At 44.0% G+C, this 25599-nt stretch overlaps 1 protein-coding gene across 3 annotated transcripts in view; it reads left to right on the top strand.

Moving 5' to 3' along the window:
- Stk36 (serine/threonine kinase 36) overlaps window positions 1-25389 on the top strand; it is a 38097-nt gene extending 12708 nt beyond the window's left edge. For all 3 annotated transcript variants that reach the window (XM_070016995.1, XM_070016989.1, XM_070017001.1), the window contains exons 11-27: window positions 352-495; window positions 7418-7597; window positions 9205-9302; window positions 10011-10116; window positions 11769-11919; window positions 12290-12417; window positions 12892-12996; window positions 13947-14045; window positions 14368-14456; window positions 15206-15269; window positions 15455-15565; window positions 17517-17591; window positions 18263-18431; window positions 18688-18835; window positions 19084-19231; window positions 20068-20814; window positions 22318-25389. In XM_070016995.1, coding sequence (XP_069873096.1) covers window positions 352-495; window positions 7418-7597; window positions 9205-9302; window positions 10011-10116; window positions 11769-11919; window positions 12290-12417; window positions 12892-12996; window positions 13947-14045; window positions 14368-14456; window positions 15206-15269; window positions 15455-15565; window positions 17517-17591; window positions 18263-18431; window positions 18688-18835; window positions 19084-19231; window positions 20068-20814; window positions 22318-22461 — 2706 coding nt within the window. In that variant the 3' untranslated portion in view covers window positions 22462-25389. The remainder of the gene's footprint in view (window positions 1-351; window positions 496-7417; window positions 7598-9204; window positions 9303-10010; window positions 10117-11768; window positions 11920-12289; window positions 12418-12891; window positions 12997-13946; window positions 14046-14367; window positions 14457-15205; window positions 15270-15454; window positions 15566-17516; window positions 17592-18262; window positions 18432-18687; window positions 18836-19083; window positions 19232-20067; window positions 20815-22317) is intronic.
- The last annotated feature ends 210 nt before the right edge of the window (window positions 25390-25599 follow it).

Here is a 25599-nt window from a genome sequence, read left to right as displayed (position 1 = left end):
AAGGAGATACAAGTCTGGCTTCTTGGTTTTTTGGGTTTTTTTTGGTCAGTTGTGCAGCTTTAACTCTGGGCCTGGGCACTGTCCCTCAGCCTTCAGCTCAAGGCTAGCACTCTACCACTTGAGCTACAGTGCCACTTCCAGTTTTCTGGTGGTTTCTTGGAGATAAGAGTTTCATGGACTTTCCTGCCCGGGCTGGCTTTGAACCTCCATCCTCAGATCTCAGCCTCCTGAGTAGCTAGGATTACAGGCATGAGCCACCGGCACCTGGCCAAGTCTGGGTTCTTGCCAGGATGGAAGCTATGACTCTGCTAACACATGCCTCCTGACCTCTTTCACTCCTCTGCGCCCCAGGAGCCAGGTAGCGATGATGAGTGGCAACATTTGCTAGAGACCACTGATCCTGTGCCCATTAAGCTGAAGGCGCCTCTCACCCTGCTGTGTAATCCTGACTTCTGCCAGCGCATCCAGAGTCAGCTGCATGAGACTGGAGGGCAGGTAATGGGCAGTGGTGTGTTGGGTTGGATTCTGACTATTTTCAGAAATCAAATGTGAAACCAAAGCTCATTGACATAAAGGGAGAGAGTCAGCCCTTTTCCAGCTCTTTCAAGGAATAGATTAGAGGAGGTTGAGTGAGAGTGAGCCTTGGATTTCCCTTTCTGGAGGAAAAGATAGTAGCTATCTAGACTACGGACCAATAAACTTGAACAAACTTTGTTGTGTGTGTGTGTATGTATGTGTCTGCACACACACTCATACTGGTGTTTGAAGTCAGGATCTGGGCACCATCACTTAGCTTGGGTTTTTTTGTTGCTTTTTGTTGTTTTGTTTTGTCTGTTTGTTTGTTTTTGGCTAGTCATGGGGCTTGGACTCAGGGCCTGGGCACTGTCCCTAAGCTTATTTGCTCAAGGCTAGTGTTCTACTATTTTACTTCCAGCTTTTTTTTGGGGGGGGGGCCCGGTCGTGGGGCCTGAACTCTGGGCCTGGGCACTGTTCCTCAGCTCTTCAGCTCAAGGCTAGCGTTCTACCACTGGAGCCACAGCACCACTTCCGGCTTTTTTCTTTCTGCTTATGTGGTGCTGAGGAATTGAACCCAGGGCCTCAGGCATGCAAGGCAAGCGCTCTACCACTGAGCCACCTTCCCAGCCCCTACTTCCAGCTTTTTTAGTGGTTGTCAGTAAGAGTTTCACAGATTTTCCTGCCTGGGCTGTCTTTGCACTGTGATTTTCAGATTTCAACATCCTGAATAGCTAGGATTATAGGCAGTGCCCAGCAACAAATGTTTCTTTTCTAGTAAATACTTTAAATATAATGGACCAAGAGGCAAAAAATGGAAGCTATTATCGACGTATTTTTACAATGAGAGAAAACACATTCCCATAAAATATATTGCTTGTGTTTATTTCCCTCTGTTTAAAGATTTTTTTTTGGAGATAGAATTTTGCTATGTAAGCCAGGCTGGCCTCAAACTTGAAATCCTCCTACTTCAGCCTTCTGAGTGCTTGAATTATAGACATATACTACCATTCCTGGCTCTCTTAAAAGTTTTTATTTCAATGACTTTCTTGAGGTAAATTTATATGCCATAAGATTTACTCATTTTTGGCATATAACCAATAACTTTAATAGATGTGACAAGTTGTGGAACTGTCACTATAGTCCAATTTTAGAACATTTTTGTTACCCCTAAATATTCCTTTGGTTAGGCTTTTAAAATTAATTTTTATTGTTATTATAAAGGTGAGGTACAGAGGTTTATAGTTACATAAGTCAGGTAAAGAGTACATTTCTTTTTGGACAATATTATCCTTTCCCTGCGCACTTTCTCAATTTTTCCCTCCTGTCGCCACCTACAAGTTGTATAGTTCACTTTCACATAGTATCCAGTGATTACCACAGCTGCATTTGTTTACCCTTTGTCCCTTCATTTCTGTACTCTCCCTTACCTTCCCAAAGACATAAATGAACAAATAAGACAAAATGAAAACAGCAACAAAGAAAAAAAAAACTTTTTTCCATTTCCTGGAGTTCATTTTGATAAATTTTTTTTTGGTTGGTCATGGGACTTGAACTCAGGGCTTGGGTGCTGTCCTTCAGCTCTTCAGCTCAAGGCTAGTGCTCTACTACTTGAGCCACAGTGCCACTTCCGGTTTTCTGGTGGTTTATTGGAGATAAGAGTCTCACAGGCTTTTCCTTCCCCAGGCTAGCTTTGAACCATGATCCTTAATCTCAGCCTCCTGAGTAGCCATGGGCGCCTGGCTAATATTATTTTATATGATCAGGTGTATACATAGCTATTGTGCCTTTGTGTTCCACTCCTAAGATTATCCCCCTTTGGTCTCACTTTATGAGAATGTCTAGAGTCCTGTATAATTTATCTTGTCCCAATGTATTTTAGATCTAGCATACACATAAAAAAACAAAAAAAAAATATGTTTAAGCCGGGCGCTGTTGGCTCACGCCTGTAATCCTAGCTATTCAGAAGGCTGAGATCTGAGGATCATGGTTCAAAGCCAGCCCAGGCAGGAAAGACCATGAGACTCTTATCTCCAATAAACCACAAGAAAACCGGAAGTGACGCTGTAGCTCAAGTGGTAGAGCTCTAGCCATGAGCTGAATTGCTGAGGGACAGCGCCCAAGCCCAGAGTTCAAGCCCCAGGACCGACAAAAACAAACAAACAAACAAAAAATGTGTTTGTGTCCATGAGCTTGGCTTACTTCACTTAACATGATTTGTTCTAGGTCTATCCATTTCCCTGTAATTCACTGTTTATAGATACCACATGTTTTTGATCCTCTCATCTATTGTAGGGCATCTGGATTGTTTATACAACTTGGCTTTTGTGAATAGTACAGCATAGTACATAGTACATAGTACATAGATGGGCAAGTGTCTTTTTTTTTTTTTTTTTTGGTTTGTTGTAGAGCTTGCAGTTAGCGTCTATCCTTGAACTAGTGGTGCTGTCCATGAACTGTTTTGCTCAAGGCTAGCACTCTACCACAGCACAGCACCACTTCTAGGTTTTTTTGTTTTTCGTTTTTTAGGGTTTTTTTTTTTTTGCAAGTCCTCGGGTTTAAACTCAGGTCCTGGGCACTGTCCCTGAGCTTCTTTTACTCAAGACTAGCAATCTACCACTTGAGTCACAGTACCACTTCTGGCTTTTTCTGTTTATATAGTACTGAGGAATCGAATCCAGGGCTTCATGGATGCCAGGCAAGCACTCTATCACTAAGCCACATTCCCAGCCCTACTTCTAGTTTTTTTGAATGGTTAATTGGAAATGAGTCTCTAGGGGACTTTTCTGCCAGGCCTAGCTTCAAACTTCGATCCTCAGATCTAGTCTCCTAAGTGGCTAGGATTACAGATGTGAATCACTAGCACCCAGTTGTGCAAGTGTCTTTGTAATATCCTGGCTTGTGATGTTCTGGGTAGATGCCTAGGAGTGGTATGTCTGGATGTAGGGAAGATTTGTGTTTCGTTTTTTGAGGAACCTTCAGACTACTGTCCAGGGAGATTGTACTAGTTTATATTCCCATCAGTTCAGTAGGAGTCCTTTTCCCCCAACTCCTCGCCTACATTTGTTATTTGAATTCTCGATGTTAGCTAGCCTGACTGGGGTGAGAGGGAATTTCAGAGTTGTTTTGAGTTGCATTTCCTTTATGGCTAGAGATGATAAGCATTTCTTCATTTGTTTTTTTGCCCATCTTAACTCCTCTTCTGAAAAATCTCACCTTAGCTCCTTTGCCTATTCAGTAATTGGTTTATTAGCTTTGGAAGGGGTTACTTTCTTGAGCTCCTTATATATTTTGGGGGGGTCCAGTCATGGGCCTGAACTCTGGGCCTGGGCACTGTCCCTCAGCTCTTCAGCTCAAGGCTAGCGCTCTACCACTTGAGCCACAGCGCCACTCCTGGTTTTTTTTCTTTCTGCTTATGTGGTGCTGAGGAATCGAACCCAGGGCCTCATGCATGCAAGGCAAGCACTGTACCACTGAGCCACCTTCACAGCCCTCCTTATATATTTTGGATATTAGGCCTTTGTCAGATGTATGCTGATAAAGATCTTCTTCTAGTCTGTTGGCTGTCTTTCTAGTTGAGTAACTATGTCCTTTGCTGCACAGAAACTTTTTAGTTTGATAAAAATCCTATTTGTCATGTCTCTCCTATCTTCTGTGCCCCTGGGACTCTTTCAAAAATATTCTACCTGTACCTATGAGTTCTTGTGTTTCTCTACTCCCTCTTAACAGTAATTTCAAAGTTTCAGGTCTGACATTGAGGTTTTTGATCCACTTTGAGTTGATATTTGTGCATGGTAACACCCAGGAATCTACTTTTAGTTTTCTGCATATGGATGCCCAGTTTTCCCAATACCAGTTATTGAAGAGGCTCTCTTTTTTTGCGCTGTATAGCTTTGGCTCCCTTGTCAAATATCAGATAACTGTAAGTATACCATTTTATTTCTGGATCTTCTAGTCTGATTCATTGATCTTAAGGTCTATTTTTGGTTGTTTTCTTTAAGTAGAATTTGAGGTCCGGGATTGTGATTCCATCAGTATTACTTTTTTATTTTTCTTTGCAAGTTTTGGGGCTTGAACTCAGGGCTTGGGCTCTTTCCCTGAACCTCTCAGTGCTCAAGATTAGTGCTCTACCACTTGAGCCATAGTGCTACTTTCAGCTTTTCTGTTTATGTGGTACTGAGGAATTGAACCCAGGGCTTCATGCATACCAGGCAAGCACTCTACCACTAAGCCACATTCCCAACCCAGCATTATGGTTTTACCCTAGAATTGCTTTAGCTATTTGAAGTCTTTTGTTGTTCTATATGAATTTTTAAATCGTTTTCTCTGTCTTGGTAAAGAATTTCATTGATAGCCGCATGCCAGTTGCTCATACCTGTAATCCTAGCTACTCAGGAGACTGAGGTCTAAGGATCACAGTTCAAAGCCAGCCCAGGCAGGAAAGTCTGTGAGACTCTTATCTCCAATTAACCACCAGAAAACCAGAAGTGGCACTGTGGCTCAAGTGGTAGGGCGCTTGCCTTGAGCTGAAGAGCTGAGGGACAGTACTCAGTTCCAGAATTCAAGCCCCATGATCAGCGACATAAAAAAAGAACTTCATTTGTATTCTGATTAGGATTGCATTAAATTTGTAGATCATTTTTGTCAATATGTTCATTTTTACAATATTCTATCTATTCATGAACATGGAAAGTCTTTCCATTTGCTGATTTCATCTTTGATGTCTTTCTTCAATTTTTATAGTTTTGTTGTTACTGTGGTTGTTGTTGTTGGTTGTGGGACTTGAACTCAGGGCCTGGGTGCTGTCCCTGAACTTCTTTGTGTTCAAGACTAGCGCTGTACCACTTGAGCCACAGCACCACTTCTGATTTTTAAGTGGTCAATTTAGAGATAAGAGTCTCATCGGGACTTTTCTGCCCAGGCTATGATCCTCAGATCTCAGCCTCCTGAGTAGCTAGGATTGCAGGCATGAGCCACTGTCACCTGGCATATAGTTTTTGCTATAAAGATATTTTGCTTCTTTGGTTAGATTCATTCTTAGATTTTTTTTTTTTGAGGCTGTAGCAAATGGTGTTTTCCTGACTTCCCTCTTTGCTTGTGTATTGTTAGTATATGGAAAGGCTCCTGATTTTTTGTGGGTTAATTTTGTATCCTGTTACTTTGCTAAAGTTATCATTCAGCTCTAGGAGCTTGGGTATTGAGTCTCTTGGGTCCTTTGGATATAAGATTATGTCATCACAAATAGAGATAGTTTGATTTCTTCTTTCCCTATGTGAATCCCTTTTATATCTTTTTCTTGCCTTATTGCTCTGGCTAGAATTGAAGAACTTTATTAAAGAGGAGTGGAAAGAGTGTACATACTTGCTTTCTTCCTGATTTTAGAGGAAATGGTTTTAGTTTTTCACCAGTATGATATTGGCTCTTGGTCAGCCATATATAGATTTATTATTTTGAGGTATCTCTTTCTTTTTCTAGCTTCTCCAGAACTTTTAATATGAATGGGTATTAGATTTTGACAAATTCTTTTTCTGCATCTATTGAGATGATCATGTGGTTCTTGTCCTTGGCTCTGTTGATGTGATGTTTTACATTTATTGGTTTACATATGTTAAACCAGCCTTGCATCTCTAGGTTAAAATCTACTTGATCATATAATTTTTTTGATTACTTGCTAAATCGAAGAGTTTTGCAACTGTATTCATCAGAGAGACTGACCTAGTTCTCTTTTTTTTTAATTGGATCTTTACCTAGTTTTGGAATGAGTGTCATATTGAGTTTGGAATTTATCTTTTTTTTTTTCTATTTCACGGACAAGTTTGAGGAGTACTGATAATAGTTTAAATTTAAAAGTCTTAGAGAGGGCTGGGAAGGTGGCTCAGTGGTAGAGTGCTTGACTTGCATGCATGAGGTCCTGGGTTCAATTCCTCAGCACCATATAAACAGAAAAAGCCAGAAGTGGTTCTGTGGCTCAAGTGGTAGAGCGCTAGCCTTGAGTGAAGAGCTGAGAGACCATGCCCAGGCCCAGAGTTCAAGATCCACAATCAACCAAAAAAAAAAAAAAAAAAAGCCTTAGAGAATTAGCCATAAATCCATCCAGACCTGGGCTTTTTCCTTGTTGGAAGACTGCTGACTGCTTCCTCCATTTCATTGCATGTTATGGGCCTGTTTAAGTGGTTTTATATCTTCTTGGTTCAGCTGAGGCAGTTTGTAGGTCTCTGGGCATTTATCCCTTTGGTTAGGCTTTTTTACTGACAGCTGGTGGCTCTATCATTTGAGCCACATTTCCATTTCTGGCTTTTTGTTTGTCAGTTGGAAATGAGTCTCTTGAATTTGTCTGCCCAGGCTGGCAGAAAATTCTGATTTTAGCTACTTGAGTGGGTAGGGTTATAGATGTGAGCCACTGACACCCAGTTTTCGTGTGTGTGTGTGTGTGTGTGTGTGTGTGTGTGTGTGTGTGTGTGTGTGTGTGTGTGCTGTGAATGATGAACCAAGTACCTTGCACATGGTAGACCAAGTGTTTCACCATGGAGCTCTATATAGCTCAATATCCCTCCTCCTCTTTGTGGTACTAGGGTTTAAACTCAGGGCTTCCAGCTTACCACTTGAGCCATGCCACCAATCCCATGTAGTGTATTTTTAAAGCCAAGGGCTGAAGGAGAGAGGAAGTGATTATGAATGGTACTTAGGTCACTGGTGTTCTGTATCAGTTGACCTTTCTACTTTCCTCTTCCCTGGTATGGTTTCCTTGTTTTCTTGTTCTTTTTTTCTGGGTTTTATACTACCAAAGAAAGAAATGTAAACATTTTGTCTTATCTTGTCAATTCTTTGGGGACATTTGGTATTTGTGGCACTCCTTTTACTTATGATACTACCAATCACTGTCTGTTTCCCTTATGTTCCTCAGATCCTGAAAGGTACCCTGGCGGGTGCCTCCCACATACTCCCTGCACTCCGGGTCCTGAGCAGTCTTCTGTCCAGCTGCAGTGACTCCATTCCCTTGTATTCATTCTGCCGGGAAGCAGGGCTGCCTGGAATGCTGTTTAGCCTGCTCAGGCACAGCCAGGAAAACAGCAGTATCCAGCAGGTGAGCACCAGGCCAGGAATCTCTGGAGACCAACAGAGGATCGTTTTCCTTGGACCTCTCTTTTTCAAACTGACATCTGTATTTGACTTAACTGCTTTTTCTTTTCTTTCCTCCTTTTTCTAATTACCAGATTATCAGTTGTAAACTTACGCCTTCTGAGGCCAGATAGGTGGTGTGAAGTCAGTGGTCTATGTGCATAACTAATTATGGAAAGCATGATGAACTATACAGCACATGCCCACTCTAAATGAGGCACCTCCTCCTCAGCCCTCATCCATCTTGCCCTGTGGAAATTTGAGCCAATGTGCCATATCCTCTGATTTTCCAAGAAAAGAGAGAAACCCAGATTTTCATATATAACCTATTTTTTTTAATCAGACATGGGGTTTGAACTCAGGGCCTCGGCACTGTTCCTGAGCTCTTTCTCACAAGGATAATACTCTACCACTTTGAACCACAGCTCCAATTCCAGTTTTCTAGTAGTTAACTGAAGATAAGAATCTCATGGACTTTCCTGCCCAGACTGGCTTTGAACCATGATCCTCAGACTTGAGCTTCCTGAGTAGCTAAAATTACAGATGTAAGCCACTAGCATCCAACACATATATAACTTTTTGATATAAGCCAGATGCTAGTGGATCATGCCTGTAATCCTAGGTACTTGGGAGGCTGAGATTGGAAGATTGTGGTTCAAAGCCAGCCTCATCAGGAAAATCCATGAGACTCTCCAGTTAATCACCAAAAAGCTGTAAGTGGAGCTATAGCTCCAGAGGTAGAGCACTTGCCTGGAGCAAAAAAGCTAAAGTACAGTGCCTAGCCCTTGAGTTCGAACCCAGTACTGGCACACACACACAAAATCAAATTCTCTGATAATTAGAATATTTTATTTCAGAATGTTGGATCCTCATCATATTGACTTGATTTCACACAGTGGGATACTGAAATCCATAGATTAACTCCTACATAATCACTAACCTGTAACTGGTCACAAAGACAGTAAGTGGAAGAGCTATGACTCCATATACTTGGGTCCAGACTTCTACTTCCTCATATTATGTCCTGCCACAGCTACACTCATAGGACAGGTGAAACCCTTCCAGAGTCAGAGTTTACTGAGCCCATGTTAGGGCAACTGGAATGCTGCGCTGCTAGTAAGTATTAAGTTTGGGCAAATTTAAGGAATTAAAAAACATATGCTTTTTTGATGTTGTTATTGTTTTTTGTTTTTTTTTTTTGTCGGTCGTGGGGCTTGAACTCTGGGCCTGGGCATTGTCCCTCAGCTCTTCAACTCAAGGCGAGCGCTCTACCACTTGAGCTACAGCGCCACTTCCGTTATTGTTATTTTTTAAATAGAGCCTCCTACACTTCAGAATGCTGTTCAGGCCAAATAAGACAACATTTCCAGGCTGTGATGGCCTGTTAGCTGGCACTTCGTTCTATCTTGACTGTCTCTTTGCTCAGACTTTTCTTCCTCTGTCCCTGTTAGGTTTACTTGACTGGTTATCTATACCCTTTTTGCTGTGGAGTTTTTCAAGTTTATTTTATTTTATAATCTTTGTTTCTACCCCTTACATTGTCCTTATTCTCTATTTCCTTTTCCCTGGCAGCAACCATGGTATGGGTCTTTCTTACGGGACCTGATGGCTGTGATTCAGGCCTATTTTGCTTGTGCATTCAATTTGGAGAGGACCCAGACTGGTGACAGGTGGGCTGAAAGAAACTTTCTCTGTCAACTAGTTTGGCTTCACTTTTTACTTCATTTCTTTCCCTCCTCCTTAGGAAGAGACCAAGTGAGAATAAGCTGTGATTTGTGATAGAGTTAGGGATCAGCTGAGTGGCCCTAAACTCAGCTAGTCTTTTTTTTTTGGGGGGGGGTCCGGTCATGGGGCCTGAACTCTGGGCCTGGGCGCTGTCCCTCAGCTCTTCAGCTCAAGGCTAGTGCTCTACCACTTGAGCCACAGCGCCACTTCCAGCTTTTTTCCTTTTGCTTATGTGGTGCTGAGGAATCGAACCCAGGGCCTCGAGCAGCCCCTCAGCTAGTCTTTGTAGGGATCTTGAAACACTTCTAACTTTACCCCCAAGACTTTAAGGCTCTAATAATCAGCAGTTACAGTGGGCCTAAATGGAAGGAACAAGGTCAGAATATGAAAAATGAGATAAAAGGGGCTTGGTGGTATCTATGACAGGAATGAGAAAGAGATAGAAGAGAGAGACAGAGAGGAAAGAAAAAGAGAAAAACTATGTGTGTGTGTGTGTGTGTGTGTGTGTGTGTGTGTGTTCAGTCAGGAAGAAAGGAGAGAACATTCTGATGTGTTCCATTTTTAGAGATTCTCTTGCCTGCTCAGCCTGACTATTCATGCTACCTGGGCTTTTAGTATAAAAATAAGAAGAAACCATAGTTCATTTTCCCTAGCCTACAGGTGTTTCAGGAAGCTGCCAACCTGTTTCTGGACCTGCTGGGGAAACTACTTGCCCAACCAGATGATTCTGAGCAGACATTTCGAAGGGACAGCCTTATGGTAATCTACTCCCACCTCCAGATTTGCATCCCCTTTATTAGGACATGTAAAGTGTCAGATCAAGTTAACACCACAAACTTGAATTAGATTCCCACCATGTGCCATATATCATATGGGTAAGAGAAAGTCCTCACCTCACAGGACTAACAGTAGTCAAGTAAAGGAACGTAAAAAAACATACCAGAACTTTGTATACAATACAGAAGCACCACTGAAGATACCAATAATACTACTTGAAGAGTCCTGGAAGAACTATTGAAGAAGGAAGTTATTTCTTCTAAGATTTGAAGAGTGCATAGCAGTTTGTCAGGTGGCTGAAACAGGAAAATAGGGAGGACATTTCAGACAATGAACAACATGTCTAAACACTCAGAGGCATGAAGCAGTTTGGCATTTACCAGGGGATCACAAATAGAAATGTCGCTGATCATCTAGTATTTCCCAGCTTTATTTGTTGTGAAGACTAGTGAACTATGTCAGTTCCCTGTCCTACACACCGGAAGTAAGGAGAATAGAGGAGTGAATGAGAAAACAATTCAGGAGTCCCTGATCTCAGAAGGCAAGAACTTAACACTTGCCGGACCAATCAAATTGGCAGTTGGGAACATAGATCTGGGCTATATTCCCGCCTCCATCTATAGAACTTCCATACTTTTTAGTCTGAGATCCTACTTTCATATTCCCCACTTTCTAGTCAGAAAGCTATTGACTATCTTTTTTTTTTTTTTTTTGCGTCCGGTCATGGGGCCTGAACTCTGGGCCTGGGCACTGTCCCTCAGCTCTTCAGCTCAATGCTAGCACTCTACCACTTGAGCCACAGGGCCACTTTCTGCTTTTTTCTTTTTGCTTATGTGGTGTTGAGGAATCGAACCCAGGGCCTCATGCATGTAAGGCCAAGTGCTCTACCACTGAGCCACCTTCCCAGCCCCAGCTATTGACTATCTAACACAGATTTTGGCTAATAGTTGCTCATGTTACTGTTCAACTCTCGTATCATTGTACAATGAGTAGCAGAGGGAGTTTAGGATAATTAGCCCTTTTCTTGAAATTCTGAATCCTTATCCCTGTAGCCCATAGTTTATACTTTGAGGAGAGACATCATCTAAGGAGGAGCTGATTTGAAAATAGAAAGATTGGGAATGTAGCTTAGTGGTAAAGCATGTGTTTTAGTATGTGAAAAACTCTGCGTTCACCCCAACACCAAAAACATAGCTGAAGTCATGGTGGCATACACCTTTAATCCCAACATTAAAGAAGCTGGGAGGGGGAATCATTCAATTGAGACCAGTCTGTAATAGGAAGAAGTTTCAGGGTGACCTGGTCTGCATACTGAAATGAGACCCTATCTCCAAAAACCCCAAAAAACTAGAAAGTGAGGGAGAAGAAATAGAAAGAGGAAGGTATAGAGAAGAGAAGAAGGGAAATGAAAGGGAAGAATAGAAAGAGGAGAAAAAAATAAAATCCACATTGAAATTCATGTCTTTCAAATGGGAAGACAGATAGTATACTGACTATGCAAAGCTTGTATAGAATTAGCTGTCCTCAGGGGTTTGATCCTCTTTTTAAGGGGATTCTTTGGATATTCTTGGTTCTTAACACTGAGTTCAATTTTCTGATGCCCTGACATTACCTCTACCTTTGTCTCCTTCAAGTGCTTTGCTGTACTGTGTGAAGCCATGGATGGGAACAGCCGGACTGTCTCCAAAGCCTTTTACTCCAGCTTGTTGACCACCCAGCGTGCTGTGTTGGATGGGCTTCTTCATGGCTTGACAAGTCCACAGCTCCCTTTCCACACACCCCCAGGTGAAGAAAGGGGGATGCTAAGAGTGGAGTCGGGTCTTGCTTATGCTAGGCAAGCACTTTATGATTGAGCTACACCACCCCAATTCAACTTAACAATCAATGGCTTATTTTTTTCCAGAATTTTTTTTTTTTTTGGCAGTACTTGGGTTTGAATTCAGGGCCTCACATTCACTAAGCAAGGGTTCTATCTCTTGAGCCATACCCCTAGTTTGAGGGAAGGTTCTCTTGACTTTATTGTTATATAGGTCTGGCTCTGATCTTCCTCCTTCCATTATCTAAATGATGCCTGATGGTTGGTAGGTGCTCAATAATTGTAAATTGAAAAAACAGAGACGTGACCTCACCCTGCATTCTTTGCCTTTTTCTGTAGGAGCCCCGCAAGTGAGCCAGCCATTGCGGGAGCAGAGTGAAGATCTACCTGGAGCTTTTTCCTGTGCCCTGGCAGCCATGTGCATTGCTCCTGTAGGACTGCCCAACTGCTGGGACGCCAAGGAGCAGGTCTCAGCTACAAGTTCTTGTTCCTCTCTTCCCAGTTGCCAGAGAAGTTGAAGAAGCTGGCCCTAGTTTCTCAGAAAGAGAGAGCGAGAGATTCTATGGCTCTCAGTATTGAAACATTTGCTAAACACAGTGTAGCCAGAATTGCAGAGCCTGAACCAGCTGGCGAGGGAAAGGGCTCTGTGATAAACTGCTCAGGTGGCATGGCAGCCAGTTGCTTCTCCAAGAACTCGACTCAGTTTGCCTTGTGTGCTGCCAGTCACAGCTTGCTCTGTACCTGTTCACACAGAGTCCAAACTAGGACAAGACTCAGCTCTACATTCATTAGCCATAGAAACTGGGAATAGAATGGGGTCTGAGGTTCCTGTACACCTGAAAAGAGGCACTAGAAAAGGATTAAGAATCTGGGTTGATTAGAAATAAACAAGGAATAGGTTTGGAATCAGTGGGATGGAGTTTTCAAGTATGTCTCCCCAGGTCTCTTGGCATTTGGCAAATCAGCTGACTGAGGAGAGCAGCCAGCTAAGGCCGTCCCTCATCTCTGGCCTGCGGCATCCCATCCTATGCCTTCACCTTCTCAAGGTACTTTCTCCCCATGGTTGCTAGAATTTTAGATTAAGCCATGTTAATCAGAACTGAGCAGTGTCCCTGTCTCAATATATCACAGCAAGAAGTAGAAGTTTCTTCCCACCCCTGTGTTAGTCAGACTTTCCATCACTATGGCAAAGCACCTGATAGAAACAACTTAAGAAAAGTAGTTGGGTGTCAGTGGCTCACAACTGTAATCCTAGCTACTCAGGAGGCTGAGATCTGAGGATCGCAGTTTGGGCAGGAAAGACCATGAAACTCTTTATCTCCAATAAACCATCTGAAAACCAGAAGTGGCACTGTGGCTCAAGTGGTAGAGTGTTTGCCTTGAGCTGTGAAGAGCTGAGGAACAGAGCCCAGGCCCAGAGTTCAAGCCCAACAACTGAAAAAAAAAAAAGAAGAAAGAAAGAAAGGAAGTATTCTGGATTAAAGATTTTAGAGATTAGGTGGGGAGGGGGGAGGATTGGATAGGGAAGCAGGGGCAGGATGGGAAGGGGAAACAGAAGAGGAGGCTACAATGCTTGATAAGAAATGTACTCATTATCTTGCCCATGTAATTGTAACTCCTCTATACAGTATTTTCACAATAGAAAAAAAAAAGATTTTAGAGATTCCAGTTTATCCTGGAGGGGTGGGCATGCTGGAATAAAATGCTTACATGATGGTAGCCAGGAAACAGAATGCCTGAGCTTTTCCCTTTTTCCTCTTTTATTTTACCTGGGCCTCCAACCTGCAGTATGTACCATCCACCTTGAGTTAGTCCTCTCTGGAAACACCCTCACACACATATCTAGAGGTGTGCTTTACTAGTCTCCTCGTTTCTCTGTTCAATCAAGATTAACCATCACAACCCTCAAATTGAAAGGCTGAGCTTTTCAGCTCAGCCTTCCAGGCTAATAACCCTGACCTACTTCACTCACCAGCATACTCCTTCCATTCCCTAGGTTTTCTACTCCTGCTGTCATGCCAGTGAGCGCCTATGCCGTCTTCTAGGGCAGGAATCCTTGGCCTTGGAGTCACTGTTGATGTTGGTCCAGGGCAAGGTAGGCCAACAACATGGGTAGGTATCTCACAGGGGCCCCCATCTCACCCATAGGTTTTTTCTGATAGTTCTGATAGTTTGTTTTTGTTTTTGTTTTTGTTTTTTGGGTCCAGTTGTGAGGCCTGAACTCTGGGCCTGGGTGCTGTCCCTCAACTCTTCAACTCAAGGCTAGCGCTCTACCACTTGAGCCACAGCTCCACTTCCGGCTTTTTTCTTTTTGCTTACGTGGTGCTGAGGAATCGAACCCAGGGCCTTTTGCATGCAAGGCAAGCGCTCTACCACTGAGCCACCTTCCCAGCCCCTGTTTTTGTTTTTGTTTTTAGATAAAAGTAATAGATTGGGAAGAGTCTACTGAAGTGGCACTGTACCTCCTCTCACTCCTTGTCTTTCGGCTCCAAGATCTGCCGCCTGGGTAAGTCACAAGGTGAAATAACTGTTAGCTACTCAGGAGGCTAAAATCTGAGGATCACGGTTTAAGCCAGCCCAGACAAGAAAGTCTGTGAAACTCTTATCTCCAATAAACCACCAGAAAATCAGAAGTGGTGCTGTAGCTCAAGTGGCAGAGCACTAGCCTTGAGCTGAAGAGCTGAGGACAGTGCTCAGGCCCAGAGTTCAAGCCCCATGACCACCACCACCAACAACAAAAAAACTATCTGTCCCCCTGTCCCCTGTTCCTTTCTGATCTCCCGTTTCCCCTCTTGCCCCTATCTCTTTTGGAGCTCATCCTGGGGCTGGGAGCTGTCCCTGAGGTTTTTTGCTCAAAGCTAGTACTCTACTTTGGGATTTTCTGTGGTTAATTGGAGATAAGAGTCTCATGGACTTTCTTATCCAAGCTGGCTTTGAACCATGATCCTCAGATTTCAACCTCCTGAGTAGCAAAAATTACAGTTGCCCTGCTAGGGTCAGATCTCTTTGATGAAGTCTACGCATAAAGCTATTGGCACACAATGTGGGGAGTGGTACCCTTTAGCCCATACTTTGGAGGGTCTGGGACAGAGATGGTGAAGATTTCTCTACAAAGAACAGACTTGGATTCCCATCAGCTTTGGGCTCTGGAAGTAGACAGGCAGCATAAGCAGAGTACAGTCCAAAAAGAGGGAGGGCCCCTTATTTGCCTCCTATGAAAACAATATGCCTGTGATTTTTATCTCCTTATTCTAGAATGGAGAAGCTAAGCTGTGAGGTTGCTAATCTGTTTACCCATTCACACGTCGTCTCTCTTGTGGTGAGTTCTCCACCTACTCCCTTCTTTTACCCTATCATCCATCCCTCATGGGAGTGAGGAGTCACTCTCCCATTTGCAGCTGTTTCTTCAGGCATTCATTCTTCTGAACCAGGATGTAAATCCTCTCTGCCTGTTCTAAACACCACTCCTTTTTGGACAGCCCTTCTCCCTTGCATCTTCCACAGAATGCAGCGGCCTGTCTCTTAGGACAGCTTGGTCAGCAAGGAGTGACCTTTGACCTCCAGCCCAGGGAATGGATTGCTGCAGCCGCGCATGCCCTATCTGCCCCTGCAGAGGTGAGGCCTTTGGGGAGAGCCCAGACACATTTTCTCTGTGTCAGACACTAGGACGGCACTCCAGGGAAAAGACTGAAATACCAGCAAGCCTGAAGGAAATGGAATGGAAAAGGAATCAAGGAGACCTTTCTGTCCTCTCCTTTGCCTCTATGAGCCTGATCTGGTCAGAACTTCCTATTTCTGGGCTAGGAAGGTGGTTCAGTGGTAGAGTGCTTACCTCGCATGCATAAGGCCCTAGGCTCGATTCCTCAGCACCACAGACACAGAAAAAGCTGGAAGTGGGTGTTGTGGCTCAAGTGGTAGAGCGCTAGCCTTGAGGTAAAGAGCTCAGGGACAGTGCCCAGGCCGAGAGTTCAAGCTCCATGACCGACAGGGCTTCTAAAGAAAGAAGCAGGGAAGGGAAGGAGGAGAGGTATAAGGTTTCCCTGCTGCCTCAGTTGCCTCCTGGAGCTCATGCTCAGTGATTAAAGTCCTTCCTGTTGCTTTTTCTCTTCTGCTTCTATTGCAGAGGCCACACTGCAATTGCTTTTCTCACATTTTCTCCTTAACTGTGCATTCTTCAGTAATTCCAATCATTTTGTAGCCTCTTTTCTGCGTTCTTCTTTCCAGAGATTTTCCCCTTTCCTTTTTTTCAGGACCGTTAGAACTTTTTCTCATTTTGTAAGGATAGACTTTGTAATCACATTGATGTCACCTTCATATGAATAAAGTTCTTCATAATTTATAAATTATACATTCATATATGTTACTCTGCAACACACTGAGAAGAACACCAAATAGGCATGACGTTGACTTCAGAGAGATGGTAATTACTGGTGAAAAGCACTAAGATTCAAACAGGGGCTCCCTCTTTTCCCTTGTTCCCCTCCACCTGGTTACCCCAAGTCCCATATAATCCATCTTCCAATTGACTCTCAAGTCTTTATCTACACACTGACCTGCCTTAGTTTATGCACACATCATCTCTCTTCTGGTCTTTGGTACTTGGATATTCAAAAAAATCGCTCCAGTCTCTTCTCTTTACTACCACCAGAGTTAGCTTTCTTAAGGGTAAATATGGTTATTTTGCTCAAGCAGTAGTTATTGAACACATAGGTACATGTTGAGTGCATTGTACTATTCCAGACTCTGAAGATACAGTAGTGACTGAGAGACAAAAAATAAAATTAATACACAGTGCAAATAATGCTGTGTGTCCTAAGTGGCTTCCCATTCCTTCAGGTAGTCTCTATCCTGCACTTCAATGTCCATCTGTTGCTTGTGGACTCTTATTACCATGCTACATTAAAAAGGTTACCATTTAGAAAATATACTGTGCCCTTTGATACTTATCCACTTTTACATATGCTGTGATTTTCTTGGAATATTCTCCCTTTCTACTGCCATTGTCTCTTACCTGTCTTTAAGATCTTTTATTTTATAGTGATAGATATCAAACCCAAGGCCTTGTACATGCTTGGCAAATACTTTCCCACTGAGCTATAATCTTTACCATTCCTTTAAATATGTATTTATTTAGTAAATCTCCCCATCCTTAATTTTTTTTTTGCCAGTCCTGGGGCTTGAACTCAGTACTCAGGCCGTGTCCCTCAGCTTCTTTTGCTCAAGGCTGGCACTCCATCACTTGAGCCACAATGCCACTTAGACTTTTTTCTGTTTATGTGGTTATATGGTACTGAGGAATCGAACCAGGGCTTCATGCATGCTAGGCAAGCGCTCTACACTAAGCCACTTTCCCAGCCCGTCTTTAAAATTTTTAATGAATTAGTTTCCTACCTCCAGGAAGATGATTTAGGCAACCTTTTGTTTAACAAGTATCTTTGTAGACTGTCATTGCTTCTGTATCTGTCTACACTAATGAGCCTTGTAAGTCCAGAAGAGTTCCTACTCTACCAGGCCAAGAAAGAAATATTCTATCAAACCAGGTAGATTCTTGTGTGTCTCCCAACAGGTCCGGCTGACTCCACCGGGTAGCTGTGGGTTCTACGATGGCCTCCTCATCCTCCTACTACAGCTTCTTACCAAGGTTGAAAGCTATTTAAGTATAGGTGGGAAGAAAGGAGAGAAAAACTGGGCCTCCTTTTTTTTTTTTTTTTAAGCCTCAGTATAAGAATGAAGAAGCATGGGTTGCTTACCTCTCCTTCAGGCTACTGTGTCTTATAACTGCCCCACCTGCCCGAAGTAAGACCCCTTAAAAGGAAACTCTTCAGCTGTATCCATGGACATCCAGTAGGAAACAAATGAATCCCTGTTGGTGGTCGTGGGTTTTTTTCTTCTTTTGTTTTTAAAAATTTTAAGTATTTTTCTTTTATAGACTTCATGCACAACTTGGTCTTTGATACAAGTGAACCACAACAGGCCAATTCCCTAGTTTTCAGTATACAATCATGGATTGAGAGATAAGGGTATTAAGGTATGATCAGAGACAATACTCTGGGTTTTGGGGTATCTGTAATCCCAGCATTCAGGAAGCTAAAGCACAATGATCATGAGTTTGAGACCAGCCTGGGCAATTTATCAAGACCCTTCCTGTCTCAAACAAACAAACAAAAAGAAAGTAAAACAATATGGAAATTCTAAGTGGGAAGACAAGTTATTTCTAGACTCTCTTGTAGGTAACGGACAGGAATAAAAACAGACATTTGCACTCCTGACTTCTGCCTCCTCATCCCTCCTCTTTCATGCTGTTTCTAACAGGGGAAGGGTAGCCTGATCAGAGATGTGGCTAGCTCAGAAGTATGGACTATTTTGTGGCATCGCTTCTCCATGGCACTGAGGCTACCAGAGGGGGCTCCACAGGAAGAAGATCTGTCACTATCCAGCCCACCCAACCCAGAGCCAGACTGGACACTGATCTCCCCCCAAGGTATCTTTGTTAGCATAGCCTCCTTTTAGAAACCATTGTGTGGATCACTGTTCAGAAGAAGCAGCCTAGAACAGGAGTAATGTGTGTGGAGATATGTGCTGCTGCTATGGGGAGGGTATCGGAGTGTAATAGTGTAGCTGCCCGAAGATGGGGAGGGAGCTGGATGTATAGGTTATGGCCCTGGGAGCTGTGGGGACATGGGGGCATCTGGGTCTCTTAACACGCTTCACTAGGTCTCAATCCTTGGTGTTTTTAGGCATGGCAGCCCTGCTGAGCCTAGCCATTGCCACCTTCACCCAGGAACCCCAGTTATGTCTGAGCTACCTTTCACAGCGTGGAAGCATCCTCATGTCTACTCTGAAGCATCTGCTTTCCCCCAACTTCCTGCATCATCTGAGCCAGGCGTAAGTCAGAGCTAGCGGAAGAAGAATGGAAGATCCAGAGTCAGTAATGGAGCGGGGGATGGAGGAACAGGAGAAAAGTAGCCAATAGTTTGAGTTATACAGCCAGAAATGGAATAAGGCTTAGGCTGGAAACCTTAGGAGTGGGGGGTAAGAGGTTGCTGAGAAAGGAAATTTGAGGAGAGGGAGGGAACTACGAAAAAGAGTAAGTGAGCAAGACCAGGTCTGTTCTTCTGCACTGCCATCCTTAGGCCTCACGGGTTTGAGTTTCTCCCTGTTGTGGTGCTCTCTGTGTGCCAGCTCCTCTGCTTCCCCTTCGCCCTGGATGTGGATGCTGACATTCTTGTAGATATCTTGGCTGACCTCAGGGACTCAGAAGTTGCAGCCCACTTGCTTCAGGTACTTGGGAAGTTACAGGAAGTAAAGGTAGAGAAAGATGACCAGGATTGTGTCCTGTAATTCACTTTCCAACACCTCCAGACCTCTCCCTAGGCCCATGTAAGAGTGGAGAATCTTGTTTGACTTAAGAATTAGATATATGCCAGGCACCAATGGCTCACGCCTGTAATCCTAGCTACTCAGGAGGCTGAGATCTGAGAATCTCGGTTCAAAGCCAGCCTGGGCAGGAAAGTCCATGAAACTCTTATCTCGAATAAACCACTCGAAACTGGAAGTGGGGCTGTGGTCAAGTGGTAGAGCGCTAGCCTTGAGCTGAAGAGCTGAGGGACAGTGCCCAGGCCCAGAATTCAAGCCCCACAACTAACCAAAAAAAAAAAAAAAAAAATGAGAGAGAGAGAGTATAAATAGCAGTCAGTCCCAAATACAGAAACATGTGGTTAAAGGTGGGCTGATCTCTTCCTCCCTCCCTCCCTCCCTTCTCTCTGTCTCTCTGTCTCTCTCTCTGTCTCCCCCCCCCCCATTGTTTCTCTTCGAGCTCAGTGGGGAGAACATCCTGATCCAGACACTGACAGCTAAATCACTTCTCTGGCAATCCTTGGCATATACACCCTGGATCTTTGGAGGTCCTTACAAAGCCAGGGGTAAACTTGGAAAGGCCAATGCTCTTGGGCTCCACATGTGTTTCATGGGGAATACTGTGGGGCAGGACTTCAGCTCTCTGGGGTAATTTTTCCCTTAGCTTGTCTTTTCTCTCTCTTAGCCTTAGGGCTTCTCCTGCATACCTGCAGTGTACCTCCTTCACTGAACTCCCTTTACCTGAACCTCTCTTGCCCCAGGTCTGCTGTCGCCATCTTCTGTTGTCACAAGTGGAGCTGCCCATCAGCCTCCTCACCCGACTGGCCCTGATGGATCTCACCTCTCTCAATCAGTTTGTAAACACAGTGGCTGCCTCACCTAGAACCATTATCTCATTCCTCTCAGTTGCCCTCCTGAGTGACCAGCCTCTACTGATCTCTGACCTTCTCTCCCTGCTGGCCCATGCAGCTCGGGTAGAGTCCCCCAGTCACTTGTCTTTTATCCAAGAGCTCTTGGCTGGTTCTGATGAATCCTACCGGTCCCTGCGCAGTCTCCTGGGCCACCCAGAGAACACTGTGCGTGCCCGAACTTATGGACTTCTGGGACATTTGCTTCAACACAACATAACCCTACGTGGGGCACTACAGTGCCAGGCCGGACTGCTCAGCCTTCTGCTGCTAGGGCTTGGAGACAAAGACCCTTCTGTACGTCGTAGTGCCAGCTTTGCTGTGGGCAATGCAGCTTACCAGGCTGGTCCCCTGGGACCTGCCCTAGCCACTGCAGTGCCCAGTATCACCCAGCTGCTTGGAGATCCTCAGGCTGCTATCCGGCGCAATGCTGCATCAGCTCTGGGCAACTTAGGGCCTGAGGGGTTGAGAGAAGAGCTTTTACAGTGCCAAGTACCCCAACGGCTCCTTGAGATGGCATGTGGAGACCCTCAGCCAAATGTGAAGGAGGCCGCCCTCATTGCTCTCCGGAGCCTCCAACAGGAGCCCTGCATCCATCAGGTACATCCCAGAGGACTTGTAAGTCTTGACAATCCAGGCTTCTGTAGCTCACATTTCTCTGAGATAGTCTATATGTATAGAATTGGGACATTCAGAAATCCAAGCTGTGTTCTTGCCCAGGTGCACAAAACTTGGGGGCAGTGTGTTGGAGATGGGTTTTCTGTTTACTATCTCTCACCCTAGAGAAGGAAGGGGAGCTAAAACAGGTCTCTACTGGCTAGAACCTACCTGAGATCTCAAAGACCACAGCTTTATTTCTTCTAGAGCCAGGAGAGTACTGAGGGAAGACCAGATTTGGGGGTCCATGAAGAAGCCAACTATCTTTTTTTTTTTTTAGTACTATGCTAAGCAGTTTATTACCTGCAGTATTATATGGTTTAAATTTTGCAGGTGAGGAACTGAGGCTCAAGTAATTTAGTAACTTGTTGTGGTTACAAAGCAAGCAGGTGGGAGTAGACTTTTGAATTCAGAAATCTGAGTGCAGTCTGTGCTCTTTTTTTTTTTTTTTTTTTTTGGTTATGGGGCTTGAACTGTGGGCCTGAGCCTGGCTAGCCTGTACTCTTTTAACCACGAACTTTCTGCCTCTTCTGTTCAAGATTTAGTATCTAAGGAGTCCAGTAGAAGTCATATCTGTGGTCTTATTGGTAGAGTGCTTATCTAGCATGCACGAAGTGGCTGTGGCACTGGAAGTGGCACTGTGGCTCAAGTGGTAGAGTACTAGCCTTGAGCAAAAGAAGCTTAGACAGTGCACAAGCCCTGAGTTCAAGCCACAGGACTGGAAAAAAGAAAAAGAAAGAAAAAGTCACATCTGTGATAACACTGATTATAGTAGGTCAATGTAGCTGGTTTCTAGTGGCTCACTCCTGTAATCCTAGCTACTTCAGAGGCTGAGATCTGAGCATCATAGTTCAAAGCCAGCCCAGGCAGAAAAGACTGTGACTTTTATCTCCAGTTAACCACCAGAAAACCGGAAGTGGCACTGTGGCTCAAAGTGGTACAGCGCTAGCCTTGAGCAAAAACAGCTCAGGGACAAGCGCTCAGGCCCTGAGTTCAAGTCTCACAACCGAACAAAAAAAGTCAATGTATACTGGGTAGTTAATGCAGAACAGAATTGACAGAATACTCTGGCTGTCTCTGTAGGGAAAGTAGTCAGAGAGGTTCTTGATGAGAAATTAGTTTGAATCCTGTTTGGAACCTCTGAAAGTCTGTGAATCATACTTTCTGGTTTACTGCCAGTCATTGCTGCTTTCACTGTCTCTTCCTGGGAACAAGTTGAAGGGCCCCTGATACAACCAAGGAGACTAGAAGTGGATCCTGGTGGTGATTCATGTCTCCAAGGTTTTCTTCTCCCATTGAGTCTGTTCTGGGTCCCCAAAAGCCATTTCCCTTTTCTTCCTTTTCCAGACTCTGCATTGCTGGACTAAATGGGAATCCTGTGCATGTGCTGTGGACACCATTGTTTCTGAGCCTCACATCCTGTTCTGTCACTTTCCTATCCCACAGGTGCTGGTGTCCTTGGGTGCCAGTGAGAAATTAGCCTTGCTGTCTCTGGGGAATCAGTTACTGCCTCATGGCAGCCCCAGGCCTGCCTCTGCTAGACACTGCAGAAAACTCATCCATCTCCTAAGGCCAAACCACAACACGTGATCCCTGATCCTGAGGTCCAGCCTCCAGCCTTCATTGCCTTACTGTTGCCAAGTCTTCCTTATTCTCCTACACAAGCCACTAACTCATCTGAGAGCTGAAGAGACTGAAAAAAGAATGATAAGCTGCCAATTTACCTGAGAGTGAGAAACTTGAAGAGATTTATGTCTAGAGCCCCTTTCTCCCCCCAGATTCAGGATGATTTCAGCCAGTAAACTTTATTGCTGTTGGTGCCAGAGAAGATTTCTTCCTTTTCTATGTTCAAGGGTCTTTTCTCTGATCATGTGCCTTTACCCCCCCAGAAGCATGCCTCTGGGACCTTAAGGAAATACCTCTACCTGACAAGACTGCTTCCTTTCTCAAGCTCCTGAAATCCTCCCCGCAGTTTTTTCATAAGTACACAGGCCTCTGTTTCAGTTCTAGGCTACAGAGATAAACATCATCACCCCTGTTATTGAGGGGTTCACCAGTCCTTAGCCCATATTCCTTTCACAGGTTGAGGATGGGGAGTATGTCATTTTATTTTTTGTAATTCTGTTTATAAACTGTTTTAATTAAAAAAAAAAAAAAAAGCTTCCCCTTACTCGGAGCTCTCAGGGTAAGGGATTTGGGAGGCCCAGCCTCTCTTTTAGCTTCTATGTAGTTCTAGAAGACTTGTGATCCTGTTCACATAGACCCTAGTTCAGAGGCCTGGAAGGTGACTCAGTAGTAGAGTGCTTGCCTTGCATGCATGAGGCCCCAGGTTCGATTCCTCAGTACCATATAAACAGAAAAAGCCAGAAGTAGTGCTTGGCTCAAGTGGTAGAGTGCTAGTCTTGAGCTAAAGAGCTGAGGAACAGCGCCACACCCAGGCCTAGAGTTCAAGCCCCACGACCAACAAAAATAATAATAAATAAAAATAAAAGAACGAGTAAGGCAAAACAGAGAGGTAAACTGGGTAACTGAGATCTCATATACTAGGATTAAGATTTAATATAGTTTCAATGTATATGGAATCCTGGCTGTACTAAAATGGAGAATGTTCAGTTTATCAGAAAGTGGTATTTGCCAAATTCATTAGAATTATAATCTATCTGCACATATTGGGAAGCTTAAAGCTCTTAACCCAATAGATGGCTTAGGGCAGGCTTCTAGATCTCTGATTCTCCCAGCCACAAAATAGAGAGACTTCTTTTTTATCTTGAATTCTGATTTTTTTTAACAACTGAAAGATGAATTTTTTGTTGTTGTTGTTGCTGGTCCTGGGGCTTGAACTCTGGGCCTGGGCCCTGGGCCTAAGCTTCTTGTGCTCAAAGTGAGCACTCCACCACTTGAGCCACAATACACTTCATGCTTTTTTGAGTAGTTTATTAGAGATGAGAGTCTTACAGAGTTTTCTGCCTAGGCTGACTTCGAACTACGATCCTCACATCTCAGCCTCCTGAGTAGCTAGTATTACAGGCATGAGCCACCAGTACCCTGCTTAAAGTGTCTTTATTTTTATAACAAATTTTATATGGGCTTCATCTTCATTGTCCACTGTTTTTATACTTTAGCAAAAGTAAGATTTTTCTAGGGAACGCCTTAATTTCCTGTTACCTAGATTATTTCAGTTTAGTTCCATATAATGAGTCCTTTCTATGTGCTGGATACTGTTTAAGGCTCCAAAGACAGGTTAGTGACAGTCTTACTGTAAGACTTTCCATTCTAGAAGGGAAAACAGTGAACTCACTAAAAATAAGTGAGTTAAAGTGAGGCGCAGTGGCACTTGCCTGTAATCCTTTGCTACTCAGAAGTCTAAGACCAGGGCTGGGAATGTGGCTTAGGGGTAAAGTGCTTGCCTAGCATGCATGAAGCCCTGGGTTCAATTCCTTAGTACTACATAAACAGAAAAAACTAGAAGTGGCTCGTTGGCTCAAGTGGTAGAGTGCTAGCCTTGAGCAAAAGAAACTTGGGGACAGTGCCCAGGCCTTGAGCTCAAGCCCCAGGACTGGCAGAAAAAAAAAGTCTAAGACCAGCCTGGGCAACATAGCAACACTCTATCTTTACAAAAAAAAAAAAAAAAAGAATTAGATATACTATGTAGAAAGGGGATATAAGTTCTGGAGAAAGTAAATCCTGGGCTTGGAAGGTGGCTCAGTGGTCAAAGGCTTGCCTTGCATGCATGAGGCCCTGGGTTTGATTCCTTAGCATCACATAAGCAGAAAAAGCCAGAAGTGGCGCTGTGGCTCAAGTGGTAGAGCGCTAGCCTGAACTGAGCAACAGTGCCCAGACCCAGGCCCCACAACTGACAAAAAAAAAAAAAAGTAAATCCTGGAGAGGGGTTTGAAGAGTGCTGAGTTGGATAGCCAGGATAGTCTTCACTAGAAGACAAATGAGCAAATATTTGAAGGAGACAGCAATGCTACATAGATTGAGAGCCCTAAGTTGGAAGCATGTCTGCCTTTGCAGACATGTGAAGAAACTAGCTTTAATGAAGCAAAAGTAAACAACAACAACAACAAAAAACCACCAAAGGGCTGGGAAGGTGGCTCAGTGGTAGAGTGCTTGCCTTGCATTCATGAGGCCCTGGGTTCGACTCCTCAGCACCACATAAGCAAAAAGAAAAAAGCCGGAAGTGGCGCTGTGGCTCAAGTGGTAGAGCTCTAGCCTTGAGCTGAAGAGCTGAGGGACAGTGCCCAGGCCCAGAGTTCAGGCCCCACAACTGGACCCAAAAAAAAACCCCAAAAAACCACCAAGTTTATACCTAGAATCCTAGCCCTTGGAAGGATGAAGCCAGACGGATAATGCATTCAGAGCCAGCCTGGGCTACACATTGAGACCCTGGCTCAAAAAGAAAAAGGAAAAGGGGCGGGGGAGAGGATGGGAAGGGATGGGAAGGAGAAACAGAGGAGGCGGCTACAATGCTTGATATTCTTGTACTCATTATCTTGCCCATGTAATTGTAACACCTCTGTACAGTATTTTCACAATAAAAAAATTTAATAATAAAAAAAAGAAAAAGGAAAAAAAAGACAAGAAAATGAGGCTGGCTGTGGGCTTTTGTAGTACTTGTTGAAACACATCTATCCTGGAGTTACATTCCAGAGACCCCTGAGATAGGTGAAAATCTGTGAAGTAGCAGTAAGTGAACCACAATATAGAGAGGGACGACTGTCTAAT

This window comes from Dipodomys merriami, unplaced genomic scaffold (assembly GCF_024711535.1).
Source record: "Dipodomys merriami isolate MVZ:Mamm:240054 unplaced genomic scaffold, mDipMer1.0.p SCAF_1, whole genome shotgun sequence".
Classification (NCBI taxonomy): Eukaryota; Metazoa; Chordata; class Mammalia; order Rodentia; family Heteromyidae; genus Dipodomys; species Dipodomys merriami.
The sequence above is the reverse complement of the archived record's forward strand: the minus strand, read 5'-3'. Positions and strand labels throughout refer to the sequence as shown.